At 42.0% G+C, this 19,974-nt stretch overlaps 1 protein-coding gene across 3 annotated transcripts in view; it reads left to right on the top strand.

Annotated features, from left to right (window-relative positions):
* The first annotated feature begins 1,730 nt into the window (after nucleotides 1-1,730).
* Nucleotides 1,731-19,974, top strand: part of CARMIL1 (capping protein regulator and myosin 1 linker 1) — a 336,439-nt gene continuing 318,195 nt past the window's right edge. Inside the window, exons 1-2 of one of the 3 annotated variants that reach the window (XM_083518563.1) lie at nucleotides 1,731-2,618; nucleotides 7,141-7,238. In XM_083518563.1, coding sequence (XP_083374689.1) covers nucleotides 2,579-2,618; nucleotides 7,141-7,238 — 138 coding nt within the window. In that variant the 5' untranslated portion in view covers nucleotides 1,731-2,578. The remainder of the gene's footprint in view (nucleotides 2,619-7,140; nucleotides 7,239-19,974) is intronic. The other 2 variants (XM_083518564.1, XM_083518562.1) reach the window with 2 other exon arrangements.

The following is a 19,974-nucleotide window of genomic DNA, read 5'->3' as shown; positions in this document are numbered from 1 at the left end:
ATTTCAGCCCATAGCCCTGTTGCTGTCCATTTAAAAATTGTTACAGTATTTAATTTTGTGACTCCTAGAGATGCTGCTCTAGAACACCCTGTATGTGCCACTGGGTACGCAGAAAGCATTAATTAACAATCAATGTGACTTAACGAATTCATTTGTTCTTACTAGTTCAAACCACGTGGGACTAAAAAGAAACTCTAGGTACATGGCCAGCTGGCCAGTCTGTCTTCTTCTTAGACAAATGGCACAAGCCCTCAGGGGATCTTGAACCATCCATTAATATGTCCATGGCAGGCCTCCCTCCCAGGTAAAGCTCCTGAAGTTAAACATGCTTGTGGTAACAGCAGATTTTATCTACCAAGCAGATAACAGCACTTGTGGTGATGGTGTAGAGACAGAGTGACCACACTAAATGCATCCCTGGAAGTCTCCAGCCCCATCGTTCAGCCCGGACACTGAGGTCCAGATCCGAGAGCCTTCTGGCAGTTTCCTCACTGAGTGAAGTTACAGGGAACCAGGCAAAGTCTTGGCAGTCACGCCCTCCCTGTGGAATGCCCTCCCATCAGATGAAAAGGAGATAAAGAACTATCCAACTTTTAGAAGACCTCTGAAGGCAGCCCTGCATCGGGAACTTTTTAAAGTTTGATGTTTTGTTATGCTTTTATATTTGTTGGAAGCTGTGCAGAGTGGCTGGGGCAACCCCGTCAGATGGGCAGGGTACAAGTAATAAAAATTCTTATTCTTATTAGTAGTAGTAAAACAGGAATGTGGAACCAGCGCCCCTCCAGATGTAGTTCCAACTCACCTCACCTCCAGCTAGTATTAACAATGGGCTGTCTAGTCTAACAGTACCTGGAGAATTTTAGGTTCCACAAGCATTCATAAGGTGCATTTCCCCCTTGTTCCATATCCATTTTTACCCCTGCAGCAGAAGGCTGCAGGGGTAAAAGTCAAACCCTATTAAGTGCCTGAGGCTGGCACTACTTGATTACTGGTCCCCAATACCTCTTTTTAGACACGAACCCCTACACTGCCATGCCATGTAATCTTTTTGGGCTTCCCATAGGCATCTTGTGGGCCACTGTCAAAACAAAATGTAGGTCTAGACCGGCCTTTGGCCTTATTCAATGGTCCCATACATTCCAGTGTTGAACAGGAACATCAGCATTCATAAGAGAGTCCTTTATTTTCCCCAGAAGATCACACCTCCAGTACAGAACTGGGTAGGAGGGAGTAAACAGCTAAGCAAAGCTTCTCCACTATTTGTTTATTAAAAGGTGTCTCTCCCTTTTCACCACTGCAGGTCTCAAAGCAGCTTACAACAATAAAATATGCAATATACTTTTAAAAAACAAAACAAAACCCTTTTAAGATCTAAAAAAAATTGTAAAGCATCTGATGAGAATTCCGAGTGCAAAGGAGCTGGAATCTTTGGATGTTGCTCAGAGGAAGTTCAATAGGAGGCCTCACTGTCAGGTAAGTGTGCATTCCAGCCCAGTCCTACTCGGAATCAAAACCCATTTAGTTCGATGCGGCTCACTCCAAAGCAGCTTTTCAAAACAACCGCTTGCTTGGGGATTCATGGTGGGGTGGGGGTGGGGGCAGGAGCAGGAGCAGGAGTAGTGGGTGGGGCTGAGGGAAGGGATCCCTTTTTTTGCCCAGGTTTAGACCGCCTCAAACCAGCAGATGGCCCCCCTGATCTCTCTCCGGCGCTCTCTTTGCTGCTGGATCCTGTGATTTGAGAGGGGAGGGAGGAGGGACCAAGGGGATTGCTACAAATGTCCTTAATTCTTCTTCCAACCCCTTCCCTCCCTCCTCCCTCCCTCCCTGGCCGCGCGCATGGAATCTGTTGCAAATGTAGGGCTGGCAGGAAACGCGGCTGAGTAGAAAGTCTTTCTGCTGCTTTAGCGAGAGAGAGCGCGCAACGCTCTCCACGGCAGCGGCGGCGGCTCTCGCGAGGTGAAGAGGCCGCCTCTCGGCTGGAGCCGCCGGGCGCGCGTGTGGGCGCGTACGAAGCGAAGCCCTTCGCCGGGGCTGGGCTTTTCTCTGCGGGAGTAAGGAATGCCGCCACCGCCACTACGACGTCCTCCTCCGCCTCCGCCTCCTCCACCCACGCTTTCCGCTTGCACCTCAAGCCAGGAGGCGGCTGCGTGAGGCAGGAGGGGAAAGCGGGAAGGAGGAAGGAGGAAAGGCGAGCCTGACGAGCGCAGACGCGGCGGCGAAGAAGAAGGGGATTAGCGCCGCGGTCTCTGCCTCGGGGAGACCATTCCGCCCTTGGACCTCTCTCGCCCCCTTCCCCCTGCAGCCGAAATGGAGAGGCGTCATGTAGCAATAATCTCCTAAGTAGCCCTCCGGTTTTTGGTCTTTTTTATAAAACGTACTGATTTTTTTAAGGAGAGAAAAGAGGGGGAGAGAGACACCAGCAGCAGCAAGCTCGTTGCCCCTCCCTCTCCTGTTTTCCCTACCCCAAAATAATTGCGTTTTGGGCAGTTCTTTCGCGGCGAGCAGGCGCGAGTTGTCCCCGGCAACCAGCGCGCACCCGCGCACACACCTCGCTGGGGAGAGACGACGGGGGGCAACGATGACTGAAGAGAGCTCCGACGTTCCCAAAGAGTTGCTAGGTAAGCATGTCCCTCGCCTCCCCATTTCTCTTCCTGGGTTCATAATGGGCACTTAACTGGGAGAGGTGAGGAGGAGGGGGGGTCGCTTCCTGTCAGGGGTATTAAGGTGAGGGCTAAAGTCTATGCCTGCCTGCCTGCCCCCCCCCCCCGACGCCTTCCTCGCCCATATCCTGTTGTCTTCTGCATTAAATGCTCCTTTGGGAATGGGGAGGCGTGGTGGGAAGCTGCAGTTACTTGTTTTCTCTGGGAGACGGCTGGAAAGGTGCGGGGGGTGGGGGTGGGGGTCGTCTGTAAGCTGAAGCAGCCCTCGCTTCCTCCGCCCGCCCCCCCTCCCCTGTTTTTTGGCATCGATGTCGCTGGAGGAGATTTGCTTACGGGGCGGAGGGGAAGATTAGGCAGCCTTTTAACTAGGCAAACGGAGCGGAGCTTTCGGCATCTGCGAGCCAACTAAGTGAAAGCAATCTTTAACCCTCTCGAGGGGCGGCTTGTTTCTCAACGCCAGCATTTCCTCGCCACCCTTGCCCTGCTGGCTCTCCCCATCTGGCCCCATAGGAGCCTCCAACCCTAGCGATGATCTCTCCCCTCCTGTGCTCTTCCCCAGACGTATGTCGAGTCTCTTGCGCGCGAAGAATGGGAAAGGGTTCTTGGATTATTCTATCGCTTGGTGGTCTTGCAAGGTTGCGTGCGAAAAGTGATGCTTAAAAGCAGGCAGAACCTCCTAGCCTTTCCTTCTCCGGTGCAAATGCGCTCCAGAGTGTTTTGCTTATGGACCTTGCTTCGCTGTGCAAGCCAAGCTGCTAGGCGGATGGGCTTAAGATGCTCAGGTGCATAAGGAGAGGACTGCCAAAGCATCTGTTGCTGTTCAGACTGTGGATAGGGAGATTTCAAAAAGCCCCTTCCCTGTGTCTCGATTTGAAATGGACTGGGAGCCAATATGGCTGGCAGTTCAGCCCTTGTTAATTAAAAATATATCCCTGTGAAAATTATTATTTACTGGGGTAAGTAGTCTCTTTAGGCATTTATGGACTGCCCTATAGCCAAGTTCCCAGGACAGTTCACAACAAGATTTAGTTACCTATTATAATATTGAGTGTGTCATATCAGGAAGATTCATGGGGTGTGCAACAATATTTCCTTTGCCTGGTCCACTTCAAACATGCCATGAAATTCATGGGATTTCCATTTTACAGAGAAGGAACTGAAACTGATCCTTGGTATATTACTTGTGCCTATGTCTCGCTGAGTTCAGTGAAGCTTATTCCTACATTAAGTGCCCAGGATTGTAGCCTGAGGCATAGTGGTTTTCCAGCAAAAGGCAAGTCTTCTTATCCTTCCAGATGCAGCACATCTTTTTATCTTGACCATTCACCATTCACTGCTCCTCTTCCTCTAATCTCCTTACTGCTAATGCAAGTACATATATGATGGCTGCTTCTTGAAACAGCTGGGCATAAGTTGAGGGCAATCCTTTTAGGTTTACCTGCATATGTTATTTAGTCTTCTACAAATGCACTTGAAAAGAAACGGTTTGAAAAAAATTATACTGTGTGGAGGAGCACGAAAAGGAAATGAAGGTGCTATTGCACATAATCCTGATTAATAACTTTAGACCATCCACTAATATTACCCTGGTGAAATCAGATAGCCAGATCCTAGCAGCAGTATTTGGTGCCAAACATGTACCAGATTGCAACCCATTTGTTTTGTTGACCCATATTACTCAATGGAGTCTATTAAGAATCCTCACCTGTACAGCTCTGGTCTGGATTTTGTTTACTGTGCTAGAATGTGACACACAAATGGATCCCTCAAACTGTTTACCTATATATATAGCAGTTTCTCAACTGCTTTATCACCTTCTTTGAATAAACGACACTATTACTCGCTGTGCAAATAATGCATACTTCAACAATGTCTTGACACAATGTCTGGCAGTGCATAGATAGTTAAATTCGTCATGTATGTAATGATTCTGAATATTTGGATAGGAAAAGAGTTATAGTTGCATGGGTAAATAGTGCAGGAGCATCTTGGTTCGGTTACTGTAGGACGCCAGAAAAGAAATCTGCTTGTTTCTTTTTATGCACATAATGGGGGTAAAGAAACTTACCCATTGATAGAGGGGTGGGGAAGAGTTGGATATAAAAATAACAATATTTTGAACTATCAGATATATTTGAATCATTTGTTGCCAACTTCTAGATGGATATAATATCTAGAAAGGCAGACTCTTGCATGGATTCATATATAATGAGTTATTAGGCTGCATTGCTCATCCAGGAAAACAAAGGTGAGCTGTCTTCTATTGTAAACATAAATTAGATGTTACGGTTAATATAATATGACTTACCCTAACATCTGTCAGCTTTCAGAATTAAAGCTTGATCATACACATTTGTGTGTTCTTGAAGGTATTCCTATGTCTTCAGGGTGGATCAACATTTCCTCCAGTTTCAGTTAGTGCAGGTGCCTTAGTACTTTGGGTGGATCATCTTGCAGCAGTGATACCTTGCTGTTCTGCACTGTAGGTTAATGTGTTATAAGAGACATGATACCAAGATGCATTAGTTAAGTTGTTTGAAGATAGTCATGAAAACATAATAGCATATATTTAAATGTATAAAACCTAATGCGGACAGTCTCGCCAGAGTGGTGCATGCTCTAGTTATCTCTCGCTTGGACTACTGCAATGTGCTCTATGTGGGGCTACCTTTGAAGGTGACCCGGAAACCACAACTAATCCAGAATGCGGCAGCTAGACTGGTGACTGGGGGCGGCCGCTGAGACCACATACCACTGGTCTTGAAAGACCTACACTAGCTCCCAGTACATTTCCAAGCACAATTGAAAGTGTTGGTGCTGACCTTTAAAGCCCTAAACAGCCTCGGTCCAGTATACCTGAAGGAGCATCTCCACCCCCATCATTCAGCCTGGACACTGAGGTCCAGTGCCGAGGGCCTTCTCGGTAGTGGCACCCACCCTGTGGAACACCCTCCCACCAGATGTCAAAGAGAAAAACCTGCAGTATCTTTGGCAACATGTTACTGCATTTTAATGGGTATTGATGCAAAGTCTTTCCTAGGAGATGAATTTTTAGTTAACCACATTGAACTGTGGCTGCTGCTTTCTTGTTTACTGATGGGCGTGCAAAATGGTGGCATCTTTGTGTTCTAAAGGCGTTTTCATCTTGGATTGTGTGTTGAGCATGTGCAGCAACAATGATGGTGGTATCCATGTTGTCTGCAGGCCAGCTTCAGACCAAATGAGGACCTTTTGATGCCCCTCCTTCAATTTTTGAATATACCTAGCTTTATAGTCTATTCCATGACTTCAGTACTTGATTTGCATAAGTTACTTATCCCTGTTAATATTAAGACGATCGACTTGTACACATGGATCTGACCACAACTGCTTGCACATTGTTTGAATGGCCACAGATGCTAAAAATTATCCAATAATGGAAACAAAAGAACATTAACACAACACTAGCCATGCTGTGAGAGCTTTATAAGTGAAGTTGAACTGTTTGTAGTACTTCCTTTGGCTGTTGAGTAGATAGCTTGTGACAAATTCTTTCCCCTTCCCACCCCCAAATCTGGTGTCTCGAGGCAGTCTCATGCTCCTAAATCCAGCCCTGGATGACTGGTTCTGGTCTGGTCCTTGCAGAGAGTGATAAAAATGTGCGAAATTGAGAATGAGGTTGGTTGAGACCAGTGACAAATGGTATGAGAAGTGAGCTCAGCATAGTTTTTTAAGGGTGTATCAGCGTGGCAGCTTTCCTTGCATTTGGTTTTGTACTTCAGTGCTAAACCAGGAATGTTCCTCTAAGAGGATTCCATACTTGCACTTTAAGTACCAGTACTGTACTGTAGTACTGTAGTCTGCCTGCAACTTGCATACTTTCATGAGTACTTCAGGGGATGGAGATGCATCCTGTTTGTGAGACTACTTTTCAAGGTACTAAAAATTGACACAGGCCCTAGGAGACTGAACTCCTAGACTGAGATCCATTCTATGTTTTGGAGAGGCCATTCTACAGCTCTCAGATAAGAACACATAGAACTGTTTTGATGTTGCAATCTAGTGGGTGACACAGCTTGCATTTACAAGGCACTGGATCTTACCTGCATTATTCGACTTCCAAAACGTGAGAGCCTGTTGTGAATATGAATGAGATCAAACATTTGAGTGCCTCAGTATCTGATTACCTTAGTTAATAGATGTCTTTCTCTGGTAAGAGGAGGAAGTAAACCTATGCTTTCCGCTTTAGACTTTTCTTTGTTTACAATGTATTATTTACCTAGTGCTCAACGACAAAGGAGTGCAGATTTCCAAAGTGCAGTAGAGAATGTAGTATAGGCATGTGGTTTGACTGTTTACTAAGAACAGTGGAAACATTTAGTTTAGTCATTTAAGTTTATTTGGAAACAAGAGCATTGCTTGGCAGTATAATAGTAGCATAATTTCATATTTACCTTACTTCTTAACAGTGAAAGCAATTTTATATTCTTCACTATTTCAGAAAGTGTCAAGGATGTGATTGGGAGGAAGATAAAAATTTCAGTGAAGAAGAAAGTTAAGCTAGAAGTCAAGAGCGACAAAGTGGATAACAAAATATTGGTAAGTACGCTCCTTTGCCCTGATGACTATGTCCTTTATGTTGAACAAGTTATTCCAAGCCCTCAGAAATGATGTTCTCTTAATTTAAATGAAGGGGGCCACCAACTGAATTTGCTAGATTCTTGCTCCTCTTCTTGAAAAAGTTGCCTGGCTTTTAAAGTTTCTCATTTCCTCTGTATTGTAGTTGTAGGGGGAGGGGGGGCAGAAAGAAAAGAGCTTGGTTGTACAGCTCAGGTGAAGAAAAACTGGCATGTAACCTCCTCCCCCCCCCCCCCCGACTTCATGCCTGTTGCAGGTTCTCAAGTGTGTGTACCTGAGAAGTAGGGGAAAGGAAGAGCGTTCTGTAATCATGGTGGCAGGAAGGCAGAAACAATGGGTTTCCCTCCTTGCCTGTTTCAAAGCTCTGTCTTGTTAGAAACTTCTCCCACTTGGGAGAGGAGACAGTCATGTTGATCATGGGCTCTTGCTAGAAGATATTTGGAGGCCTGACAAATCTAGATTTGTGCCTAGTGTTATCAAGTTAAGAGTACAGCAGATAAAGACAGATATCTACAGTATGTTCAAATTAATGTTCATGGAGGCATGCTTGCGTGGGAAGTTGCCAATATGGTGCTTGAGCTGTGTAGCAAGAGTACAAAACAGAGGGAACGCTTCCCAAATATTTCCCATTCCTTTGCCAAAGTCTGCACAGAGGAACTCTCTAAATAATTCAAATAATTTAAAATTATGTGTTTTGGGGTTTTGGAGGCTTTGGGAGCAACATGTTCTGTTTGTGTAAAATGTTAGGGAGGGAACACTGAAGTTCTACCCGTTAACTACTGGAAATAATGCTTAACCTACTGCTTCAGAACTCTCACCAGGCTTTGTCCACATTTTGAAGTTCTTTTTTAAAACATTCTTTAAAAAAGAGAGCCCATATTGTTGGTTTAATTTTGTGTCCGGTGCTAATTTATGGGAACATGAATTAGCATTGTGAAATTTACATAACCCTACCTGTAGGTTTGTGCAGGAAAAAAATACTCTTTCATTTCTTCAGGTTAATTACTTTGATTATTTTTTTTTAAAAGGATCAAGCAGATGTACAGTTGATTTTGATATTCAGTTGTTCACAACAGCAAAATTGATTCCTCCAGAACAACAGTTTTGAAATTTTGTTCCACAATGTGTATATGTGTTTACATAGGTGTGAAGGAGAACAGGCTGTCAGCAGAAAGCAGTTTGTATTATGACTATCAGATTCATGGAATATTTTTGAGCCTGATGTATTGTAACACAACAGCTGTCATAGACTTGAAAGATTTCCTGCCAGCTTATGCATATCAGATGCAGGCAAGAAGCAGTAAGCTTCTGTTCAAAAAGTGTTAAATGCTCACTCCCCTATGAACAATTTGATTGCTTTCTTCATTTGACACATACTTACTGAGCATTAGTGATATTAATAAATGCCATACCTCTTTCTGGGATCAGCTACTTAAAGAATTTGAAGTATCTTATATGCAGTGTCTCTGCAAGGATCTCTCCCTCTCCCCCTCCATCTCCCTCTTTCCTTCCCTCCCCCTCTCCTAAAAAAAAAAATGGCCCTAAATTCTACACCTTGCATTCTCCCTACTTTAGGTCTGGAATATGCATGTTGACTGATGGAGAATTTTTTGTCTTAAAAAAAATTATTCATTTAACTGATCAGTTCATTCACATAATAGAATGTGAGCGATTTTTTGACTTCCACAAAATTATTGCTATTATTGGTGCTAGATGATATAGTTGATACATTGCATTTCTGTTGGACTTACTGGGAAACAAGCTAAAGTTTAGTGTTTTCACATTTCCTTATCACCCTTTTGCACTTCTCACTGCTAATTCTGCTATGGGTGTCCAAGTACAAAATATGGGCACTGTTCATTAGACCATAAACCATGTGTATAATTAAAGTGCTGCTTTCATTTGTCAAGAAGTGTCAACTAGGAAAGTTCTGTTTCTTTGTATTTTGCATAGAAAGGCAGCAGTTTAAAGGTATTGACTGAAGTGTACATATTTTGTGAATGAATATATTGGAGTATTCCTGACTTTCCATATGCAAGTTGATTTGTGTTAAACAAAATGGTATGTGATGTTAACCATAGTTCTTCAGTTTGCACAAAGTGTAGTTATGGTAAGTAGAAGCAAAAGCTTCTAAGCTCTTCCAGAGTGTGTGACCTTGAGGCTTACTTATACTCTTTTATGTCACACTAATCTGTGTTTTTAGCATGGCGCAGGCATCTTCCCTGTGGGCTAGCCCTCATAAAAGGGATCCTAAGTTACATTAAGGTTAATGTTGAGGGTTGAGTACAAGTGCCAGTTTAAGAGTGTTATCTTAGTGCCCCAGAATGTCTACATTCTGGCATTATGAGCAATGAGTAAACGAAACTCCGAGTAACATATGCTTTCAGGTCATTTCTGAGGTTTTTAAACATTTTTAAACATCTTGGACAAAAAAGTAAGGATCACCCTCATGCTAATGGCAATTCACTGCCTTCTGCTTGCTGTTTTCTTATTTTGAGGTCAAAAATAGCTTGGAGTTATTCATTAACTTGGACTGCTTCATTAAGAAATTCCAAACAGGAATCTACTTGGTTGAATGGCCCTAGGTGCCTCACATTGCAGGAGGAAAGGTGCTACAAAAATGTAACAAATAAATTATTTTCACTGATCTATTTACAAAATGGCAACTTCTGTGTAGCTTGAATATAGGACATGGTGATGGAGGCAAGTGTTTGTAGGATTGCAGCTTGAATTCTTAATAGTTGATTTTTAGGGTTACTTTTTGTAGATTTTGACTTTCTAAACATTCACATAAATTTGGGAGAAGAGGAAAATGAATATTGGGTTTCTAAGTTCTGTAGCTAATCTACTTCACAGTGTCCCCAATGAAAGATTTTATCCTCACGTACTATTTGCAATCATTTGGTTTATTTAGACATTCAGCACTACTTCTTCTTCTTCTTCTTCTTCTTCTTCTTCTTCTTCTTCTTCTTCTTCTTCTAGTTTTCATACTCTGCTAGGTCTTGCTTTCACTCCCAGTTTGTTTAATCTCAACAGTTAGCTTCTGACATGGCTTTGGTAAAGACCAGTGTGCTGTTTTTTTACTGCTTAGGGAAAGCACTCCTGGTAACTAATTTTCAAAGTCACGATTTATTTAACTCAGGGAAATAAAAACAACTTTAAGTAGAAGTGGGGATTTGGTTATGGAACAAAACCAACATGAATATATTATAAGACAGCTGTGTTGGAGTCAAGCCATGCAAAGGTTGCTAATGCTAAATGACTTAAATGTTACAGTGAGGACCCAAATGGAGATTGTGAAAAAGCACTTCCATGCAGCAGTGCTCAGTGTTGTTTGAAAGTGTCTTCTAGTAGGTATTATTAGTGCAATTGTATTCAGTGTTTCCGTGTCACCCCTGATGACTTGAATGACTATAATGTCACACGTGTGAATGCAGCATTTTCATGCTAGCACCAGCCACCAAGGACAGCAGATGTTACTAGACTTAGTTTGGCTAAATCGCATATGGAGGGACATTAACATCACAATTCTGATAGAAAGTACTTCTCTGTGGCACTGTTCAAGCTAATGGCCTCCACAACAAGAATGTACCATGTTTCAGTCAGCACTCTGATACATATCTTCATCAGAATCTGTAAATGCACCTGTCTTTAAATTAAGGGAAGGATAAGGGAAGGATAAGGATAAGGGACGCGGGTGGTGCTGTGGGTTAAAGAGACTAGGACTTGCCGATCAGAAGCTCGGCGGTTCGAATCCCCGCGACAGGGTGAGCTCCCTTTGCTCGGTCCCTGCTCCTGCCAACCTAGCAGTTTGAAAGCACGTCAAAGTGCAAGTAGATAAATAGGTACCCATCCGGCGGGAAGGTAAAGGGCGTTTCCGTATGCTGCTCTGATTCGCCAGAAGTGGCTTAGTCATGCTGGCCACATGACCCGGAAGCTGTACGCCAGCTCCCTTGGCCAATAAAGCGAGATGAGCGCCGCAACCCCAGAGTCGGTCACGACTGGACCTAATGGTCAGGGGTCCCTTTACCCCTTTTCCTTTTAACCTTAGAAATTAAAGCACAAGGATTCAGACCACTAGGTGTTTGTTGAAAGTTTAGTTGGCAGAGTGTTAGGTGACTAGTAAATTCATATGGAGCAAGATTCTTCAGGAAGAATTGTTAACCATTTGGGACATTTGGAAGAACTTTGAGCTGAAAAAAGGAGAAGCGCAAAGTGAGAAGAAAATCAACAGTGAAGGTTGTCAAAGTCCTTAAAATGCCTTATGAACTTACTGACAATTATGGTCTCTGGCTTAGTGTCTTGTGCATGCTGTCTAGGGAAGCATGTATCAGTTTGATAAATGTGCATTCTGATTTGATATACTCTGTGAGAGTGATGGATGAATTTAAATGTGGGTGCATAGGTGGGAAATACAGCTAAATACTGCCTTGAAGTGGTGAAGAATACTTTCTCTGTTATTCCACAGTACAGGACATTCTGTCCAAGTGTTTTAGCATTAGCAACTTGTTTTCTCCATTTCCTATTTCTGGAAGTTATTTTCAGTTCCTTGCTGTTTTTGTTTGGCCTTGGGTAAATTCTAGAAGTTGACATATCTGTTAGGATTGTGCTGGTCAGCTCAAACTTGAATTGTAACACCACAATCTAGCTTTTATTTTAATCATTTGGCTTACTTCTTTTTAATTTGAAGAATGTATATACTGCTTAATCAAAGAACTCATATATATATATATATATATATATATATATATATATATATATATATAAAATCACACAAATAAAATCAGCAAGATTTAAAGCAGATATACATAACTTCTTACATGTCCAGATAGGCTTGCTGAAACAAGTTTTTCGCAGGCTTATAAAACAACATAATGAAGGGGTCTGACTAAGGTTGATAGGCAGGGGATTCCCAGAGCATAGGTGATGTCACATTGAAAGCTCAACTTCCTGTAGATTTAGAGCAAACATTCTTATAAGAGTGCAAATTCAGCAGATTGAAGGGATTGAGTAGATACAGGGGGCAAGGCAGTCCGTCAGGTAAACTGGTCCCAAGCTGTTAAGGACTTTATACACTAATACTAAGACCTAGAACTTGGTTTGGGAGCGAATTCGCAGTCAGTGCAGAACTTGTGAAGGTGTAATACGCTGGTGCTTTCTTGGCTATTTGGCCTTAACTCAATGCTGCTATTCACTTCATAATTATAATGTGCTTACTTGCTGTTTATATAATAGCTTTTTAAGAATTGGAGTACTCACCCTGGGCTGCTTCCCTCACCGTCATCAGTTTCCACTCAGTGCCATGAGTAACTTCTTGCTCCGTGCTCGGCAGGGCTAAGGAAGACTGTCAGGATTCCTTCCTGGCATGATAACTAATTTTAACATGGTAAAAGGAAATAGATGCATGCAGATAAGTCAGGAGCAGGACAGAAAACTTCTACAATCTTTGTGTGTGTGGAAAATAGCACCCAACGTATCCATATTTTAAAAGATACTTCTTGTGTATAAAGTCCTGTGGCTTTGGCTTGTTTCAAAACAAACAAGATCTTGCAAAACTTGTTGGAAGTCACACATCATTCCTCTCTTTCGTCCTCTTCAATTCCATCTTTATCCCACTCACACTTAAAACCGCATCTCTTCTTAGTTATGATCTCCATCTATTCTATAAGTGAATGACAAGGGGAAAACATATTTGATTATAGAAGTGTAAGAAAATTAAAACAATGGATGCAAACAAAATTCTTCTGTGCCTCTGCCTGGCCACAAGTCCTACTTAAATAAATACTTAGGTGTGTTTCAGAAAGTGCCTAACCTTGACCTTTAGCAGACTGTCAGCATGGCAGTCTTCCAGAACTGGGGTGAAGCCATACTGTTATAACTTTGTCAGGAAACTACCCTGCATGACCTGTCATTATCATGATGAGATGCTGAGGAGGAGGCGGGCTTTTAGGTATGAGGGAGAACTGTGGACTGCTTTGTTTTACAAGTGCCTTTGAACTTTGCACTTCACTCTTGCTTCCCTCCGCCCACATTAAGAATGAGATGAGTTAGTAGTAGTTCTTCTCTAATTCCAGGAGAAGCATCTTTAACTTATAGCCTTTCCTTCTGTCCCCCCTCCCCAAGTTTGTGATTCCACGTTCTTTTGGATAGTTCCCTTCATTTTTTTCCTTTGGTTATTCAGAAATTGAGACAATTGTGGTTACTTGACATTCATCACTTACTACAGAGAAGTCTCTAAGTGACTTATAGGGTTAAGAGTAAAAAAAAAAAAAAGACATAGTAAGAAATGAAAAGTAATACATTCCAATAAAAACTCATTTCTTTCATCCACAAAAAGAACACACACACTAAAAAGAACAACAGGACTTTAGTAGAAAGAACATTCCAATTCAGTAGGCCATCAACCCTCTTATCATACTCCATCAAATGCCTGGGAGACCAATCTGTGAACATTCTTTGTGCCTAGTTGCATCACACCTGTCTTTTATGTAGCAGAAATGGCTAAGAGACTGAGCAATAAACCAAGTGTTTCAAATCCTTACTCTGCCATGAACTCATGGCCTTAGGCAAGTTGCTCACTCTTAGCTTTTAGGCGCCATCAGAAATAAAATAATAATATTAGTAGTGTTTGTGGAGTGTGTGTGTGTGTGTTTCTTAATTTCTACTTTTAGTAAAACTAGATTTGCCGCCATAAGATAGTGTTAACAGATAAAAGAAGGGATTGCCTTCTGTCCGTGGCAGTATGAAGCAAATTAATCGTTTTATTATTAAAATCTGTATCCTGCATTATCTTTCAACAAATGCAAAGCCGCAGACAGTACACAGAATCGCCATAGCAAGAGCGGAAACATCAAAAAGCAATTTGTTAAAAAGTGAAAACAAACCCTAGTGCACCAGGAGGAACCAAGCACAAAGGGCGACTAATCCCAAAAAGTCCTCTTGATGAGCCAGGGTTTTGTTTGTTTTTTAACCTGGCATTCGAAGCACACAGTATCTCGGGGAGGGGGGGATTCCATACAGTTGGCACAGTAATTGAGAAGGCCATGATCTCATCAGATGTTAGTTGAGGCACTTGGCCTAAGACCTCAGATGTTGAAAAAGGTGTGGAACAATGTACAGATGTTGAAAAAGGTGTGGAACAAATACTCTTTACGTATTTGGGTCCCAAGGCATTTGCAACTTTAATGCAAGAAAGAAAGAAAAACACAGTAAATTGAGTCCAGATAATCTGTGCAAATTAAACAGTACTTTCTAGTTTTTGGTAGTGACACTTTGTACCATTTGAAGTTTCCAGATAACATTGAAGGTCTTGCTTGATTTTCTAGTTCAGTACATGTGGGGCATTGATTTAAAAAGACATCTTGCAAAGTCTGTATCATTGCATGAAAGAGATTCATTTTGTAATTTTCCAGCGGATATAGGAGTCTGTGTTACATTGCAATTTGGGCAAAGTTATGTTTGTTTGAGGTGCGGTTTGGATTTAATTAATAGGTCTAGAGGGGGAAATCGTGCCTTTGTGAGATATTGCAACTGCTGCAACAACTATCTTCTACTTGTAATCCCAAGTCAGCAAGCGGATTTTAAACATGATGCTGGGGCATGCATCTGATGTTGTATCTAAACCGAATTGTCAGCCTGTGTGTGTTAGTATGCTTCAGCACTTGCTCTGGATCCTTGAAATGGTGTTTGCATTAGGTGACTCTCTTTAGACATGATGTCAGGCATATGTGACTTTGCATGGCTAGTTAGAGCTTTAATGTCCAGCATTTTCCAAGTAAAGAGCCCAGTTAAGGGAAAAACAAGATGATGCATTGTTTCAGCATCACTTCCCCAAAGCAGTAGAGAGAGCCTTGGTAAAATCATTATTCTGATTAGAAGCTAGATCAGTCATTTACAGAGAGTTCTCCCCCCACCCCTTTCTCCTCACCTTGCTAATTTCCTTAAATGGCAAGCTTTAACTTGAATAATCTCTGATTCAAAATGCAAATAGTTGAAGTATGATGGCTGACCAAGCTGTTTCGGATATATAGTAGTCCTCAAACCTGTTTCATTTCCTCCAGTGTAGTTGCCCCATAGAAATCTGTATGGCGAAAGCATATCAAACAAAGACCTTGTGAATATGACCTTGAGCTCCTTGGAGGAAGGGCAAGATATAAATGCAACAATAAATAAATACAGTAATTGCATATAGGGCATTTAATGACAATTCTAAAGACCTCACCCTAACATCCTCTTTCAGTATGCCTTCACTTTCTTTCTATTGAATATTCTGTCTCTCCCACAACTGTTCTGTATCATTCTGTATCAGTTTGGTGTAGCAACTTTTGAAGTTTGTAGATAAATATGGGGCATATTCCTCCCAACCTCCATTTCCCAGATTTTTTCAGCCCTTACATGATTGCATAACTTTCATTTTATAGATACCTCAGGTTTTTATGTTATAAAGGGAAGACTGAAAACTCGGGGGGTGGGGAAAGGAAGTGAGGGTTTTTGGTTTACAGTGGCAAGAGAATACTTTGTCAATACACATTTCAAAAATGTTATTGACCTCTTTGCATGTCAGAATTGATGGGCTTTTAAAAGCATGTGTGTTTTCTTTTTTTGCCATTTATGCTGGTGACTGCTTGGGCTCTGGTTAAAGCTTCATTGACAGTATTTTGTTTCTGGGTCATGCCCTTGATGTTTAAATTAACATAATAGGAATAGATCATCTAAGGGTGTGTATTTCCTCCAGACATCTGTTTTGAGTAACTGATGTTGAGGGATGGCTTCCCACTTGAAATATTTGCTCATAGTATATATGTATGTTGCCATGTATATGCTTCATTGGTTTTGTTGAGTGTTGTAGATTACTAAAAAGGTAAAGAACCCCTGACAGTTAAGTCTAGTCATGAATGACTCTGGGGTTGTGGCGCTCATCTCACTTTACTGGCCGAGGGAGCTGACGTTTGTCTGCAGAGTTTTTCTGGGTCATGTGGCCAGCCTGACTAGGCCACTTCTGGCAAAACCAGAGCAGTGCATGGAAATACTGTTTACCTTCCCGCCGGAGCGGTACCTATTTATCTACTTGCACTTTGACATGCTTTCGAACTGCTAGGTTGGCAGGAGCTGGGACAGAGCAATGGGAGCTCACCCCGTGGCAGGGATTCAAATCGCCGACCTTCTGATCGGCAAGCCCTAGGCCCAGTGGTTTAGACCACTGCGCCACCTGCGTCTGTGGATATATTACTAATATCCTCTGATATAATAATAATATATATATAATAGTAATATACAGTAATATATATGTATTACTAATATCCTCTTAATAGGAAGGAGATACTTGATGGTCTCTATAACCTTCTGATGTGTTCTTCCCTTTTTGTATGAACAACTGGGGAGATGACGACAGTCTGCTTACCTAATGTGGTATAGTAAAATAGGAGCTTGATTATCTTTTGATAGAAATATGTACTGGCTTTGAGGAAAAGAGGGGAGAAATGCTGTCCCTAAGTAAGAATTTCTGACATCTCAGTTTTCGTTCAGAAACTTGGCTCTTTTTCTAAAGTACACTTTTGCAGAAACTGATGAAATACAACATGGGCTTGCCAGAGGGATGAGTGTACACACACAGCATTCTGCACCTCCCTGCATTTCTGAAGGGCTACACTGTTAGAACTGACTTTTTCCTAGGGCATAAACAGGAAGGACTGGCTCATGTTTTGTCAGATGTTTGGCAGGAATGAAACAAATGGACTCAATAGTGGTGGTTGTTTTTTGGTTTTTTTTAATGGCCAAGCCAGAAAAGAGGAGCCTTTGAAAACTAGGTATCTCATAAGTGCCAAGTAGATGAACCCTATAAAAACCAATCAATGAGCTTTAAAGAAATAAAACTTGCTTTATCTTGATTACCTAGTGCTAACAGTGTGTGCCGAGCATTCGGCACAAATTCTGCTTCTGGAATGTTGGTTTGCAACATTAACATTTCAAATGGCAGGCAGTCGTAGAGGATTTATATCTGGATTATAAAAGTGCCAGCAAAAGGTATTAAGGAAGAAAGGATAAAAGGAGTTAAATGATAAATGACTTGGGTATCACTTGTACCAGCAGGTCTTGAATCACTATGAAATTAGATGTGAAAAAAGGCACTTGTTGGTTTTTAAGCTGTTCCACAAAACCAATTCAAACAAGTCAGTTTCCTGGGGTAAATGCAGTACCGGTTCCTGCTATATGTGGCAAGGAGAGCTTTACCCCACACAAAATGCAGATAGTGTGGCTGAATTTGTTGCCTGTATGTGGTCTGCCATGCTAGTTATCGCTTAATGCTGCAGTCACTTCATGTGTTTATTCACCTTTAATGACTTCAGCTTTAGTGCACATTAAGCTAACCTTGGTTGGTAGGAAATTGCCCCGAGGAACACAACAAGCATTGCAAGCAGAGCTGTTTATTTATTTCTCTATCTTTACCCTAACATCCCAGGGTGGGTTAAAGCATTAAAAACAATTTAAATCAACTTTAAAACTTTTATAATTGCCTTCTCTTTGCTCATCTGTTAGACAGGCTTTCCCAACCTGGTGCCTTAGCTCAGGGTGGTGTGGAAGTTTAGAAGACCAGAGAGAAGCTTGCCATAGTTGGTCTTACCATGCTGTGTAATCCAGGCCAATGTGCCTTTCAGAATTAGGTTGCTGTACTAATCTCAGGCTCTCCACACTTCCTTTTTCCTATAGAGTAAATTCCCCTGCTTCATCACTTCATACTGTCCAAACTACTGACAGCAGGATGTGCCTTAAATTAAATGTGGTTTCTTTTAAAATTCCTTTTGGCAACCTGACTTCACCTGAGGACTTCATTATGTGGTGATCTAAGCTGCTTATTTGCTGTGGCATGCTCCAGAGGAGCAGCTGACTCAGCTGTGAGTGGGGATGATCTAAGATCTGGAATAGAGTTCTTGAACTCTGTGTAGATTTCTTTTTGACATTGCTACTTTTTGAAAGAGAACGTTGACTTAAGAATAGGATAGAGATGGTGACATAAACCACAGAACTGACTTCCTTTGAGGGGTTCCTAGGCAGGTTGTCCTCAGACCTGGTTGTTCAGCTATCCTCCCAGTTTTGAGGCAACAGTGGGAAAGCCCAAATGGATCCCTTTTTCTTTTTTGAATTATGAAGACATGTGTTGTGCAGTGAAGGAATGACTGAGGAACTGAGGACACCTCTGATATTCATTTCCCCACTCTCACTGGAGTTTTGGCTTTGGCTGCTGATCTAAATGTTCAAAACAAAACAAACTGGTATCAGCCCTGATTGCTTCGCCATTCTGGGCTTCTGTCTTCAGCAGTTGTTTTGGACCTCCCTGTGTCTAGGCCTGTAAGTCAAATTCTACTGGCACCAATAATGGCAAAGTATATGTGTATAAATATGAACGAAAACATTGCAGGAAATACATTTCAGGGATATGGTGGTGTATTTCAGAAACACAGGCAGTATTTGCTATGAGTAGTGTTCATAAACATGTTTGAAATTGAGTAGGTAACATTCTTAAAAATAATCTAAAGCTACATTTTGATATGTTTTTAATGATTTGCAACCTTACTATTTTCTCAGTTGCTGTTGTTTGTAAAGAAAGGATAGGAAATTTTTGACTTCTGAGGTTAACAATAATAAATATGGCCCAGTAGATAGTTCAGGTTAAAATTTTCCTTGGCACCACCATTAAATTACCGTATTTTTCGCCCCATAGGACGCACCTAGGTTTTTTTTGGGGGGGGGGGAAATAAAGAAAAAAAATTATTCCCCCCCCCAGGTGCGGGGCTGGGGCGGGGGAAGCCCGAGCTTCCCCCGACCCCAGCCCCCAGAACAGGCTGCTATCTGCAAGCCGTGGGAGAGCTGCGCGAGACTTCGTGCGGCTCTCCCTCGGCTAGCGGAGCGCTGCGCGAAGCCTGGAGAGTGAGAGGGGTCGGTGCACACCAACCCCCCTTGCTCTCCAGGCTTCAGCGAAAGCCTGCATTCGCCCCATAGGACGCACACACATTTCCCCTTCATTTTTGGAGGGGGAAAAGTGCGTCCTAGAGGGCGAAAAATACGGTAACATACATGCGCAGCTTAACACAGGTTAAAAGCAGACCCTGGTTAGCAGCAGCTGTGATGAACTGGGGTGCCAGAATAACCCCGAACAGTGGGGGAATGTAGAACAGGTTTTCTACTGAGAGAGACAGCCATTGCCCTAACAATTAAACATTGTTAAGGAGCATGGAGTGTTGTGTCTGCATGGGCTCCTAATCTCTGTGTTTTGAAGAATTCTACTGACTTGGTGAAGGACAAGTTCGGAGATAAAGGACCTTTCTTTTTTGAACATACTGTGTGTTGTACCTGAAGAGAAACTGGAAGCAGTGTGTCAGTTGTGAGTATTTCCTTTAGTGAAAGGAACGTGGGCTATTGCTGCTGTTGCTTTTCCTTCTTCTTTGTGAAATTTACTGTTGCTGCGGATTATTGATACATTTCTGCGATATGTGCTTGAGATATCTTTTTTTAAATTTTCTTTTGATATTTACCTATAAATACATAAACTCCCAGCTCATAATAAAATATTGTGGTGATGCACCTCAAATTAAAAATTCATTAAAACATCATAAAATCATAAAATGGTTAAGTACAGGATCAAATTTATTTGTTTATTCCATTTATATACCACTGTTTAACAAATGTGCTGATATAGAGC

The sequence above is a fragment of the Podarcis liolepis genome (assembly GCF_965112155.1).
Source record: "Podarcis liolepis genome assembly, chromosome: 8".
NCBI lineage: Eukaryota > Metazoa > Chordata > Lepidosauria > Squamata > Lacertidae > Podarcis > Podarcis liolepis.
The sequence above is the reverse complement of the archived record's forward strand: the minus strand, read 5'-3'. Positions and strand labels throughout refer to the sequence as shown.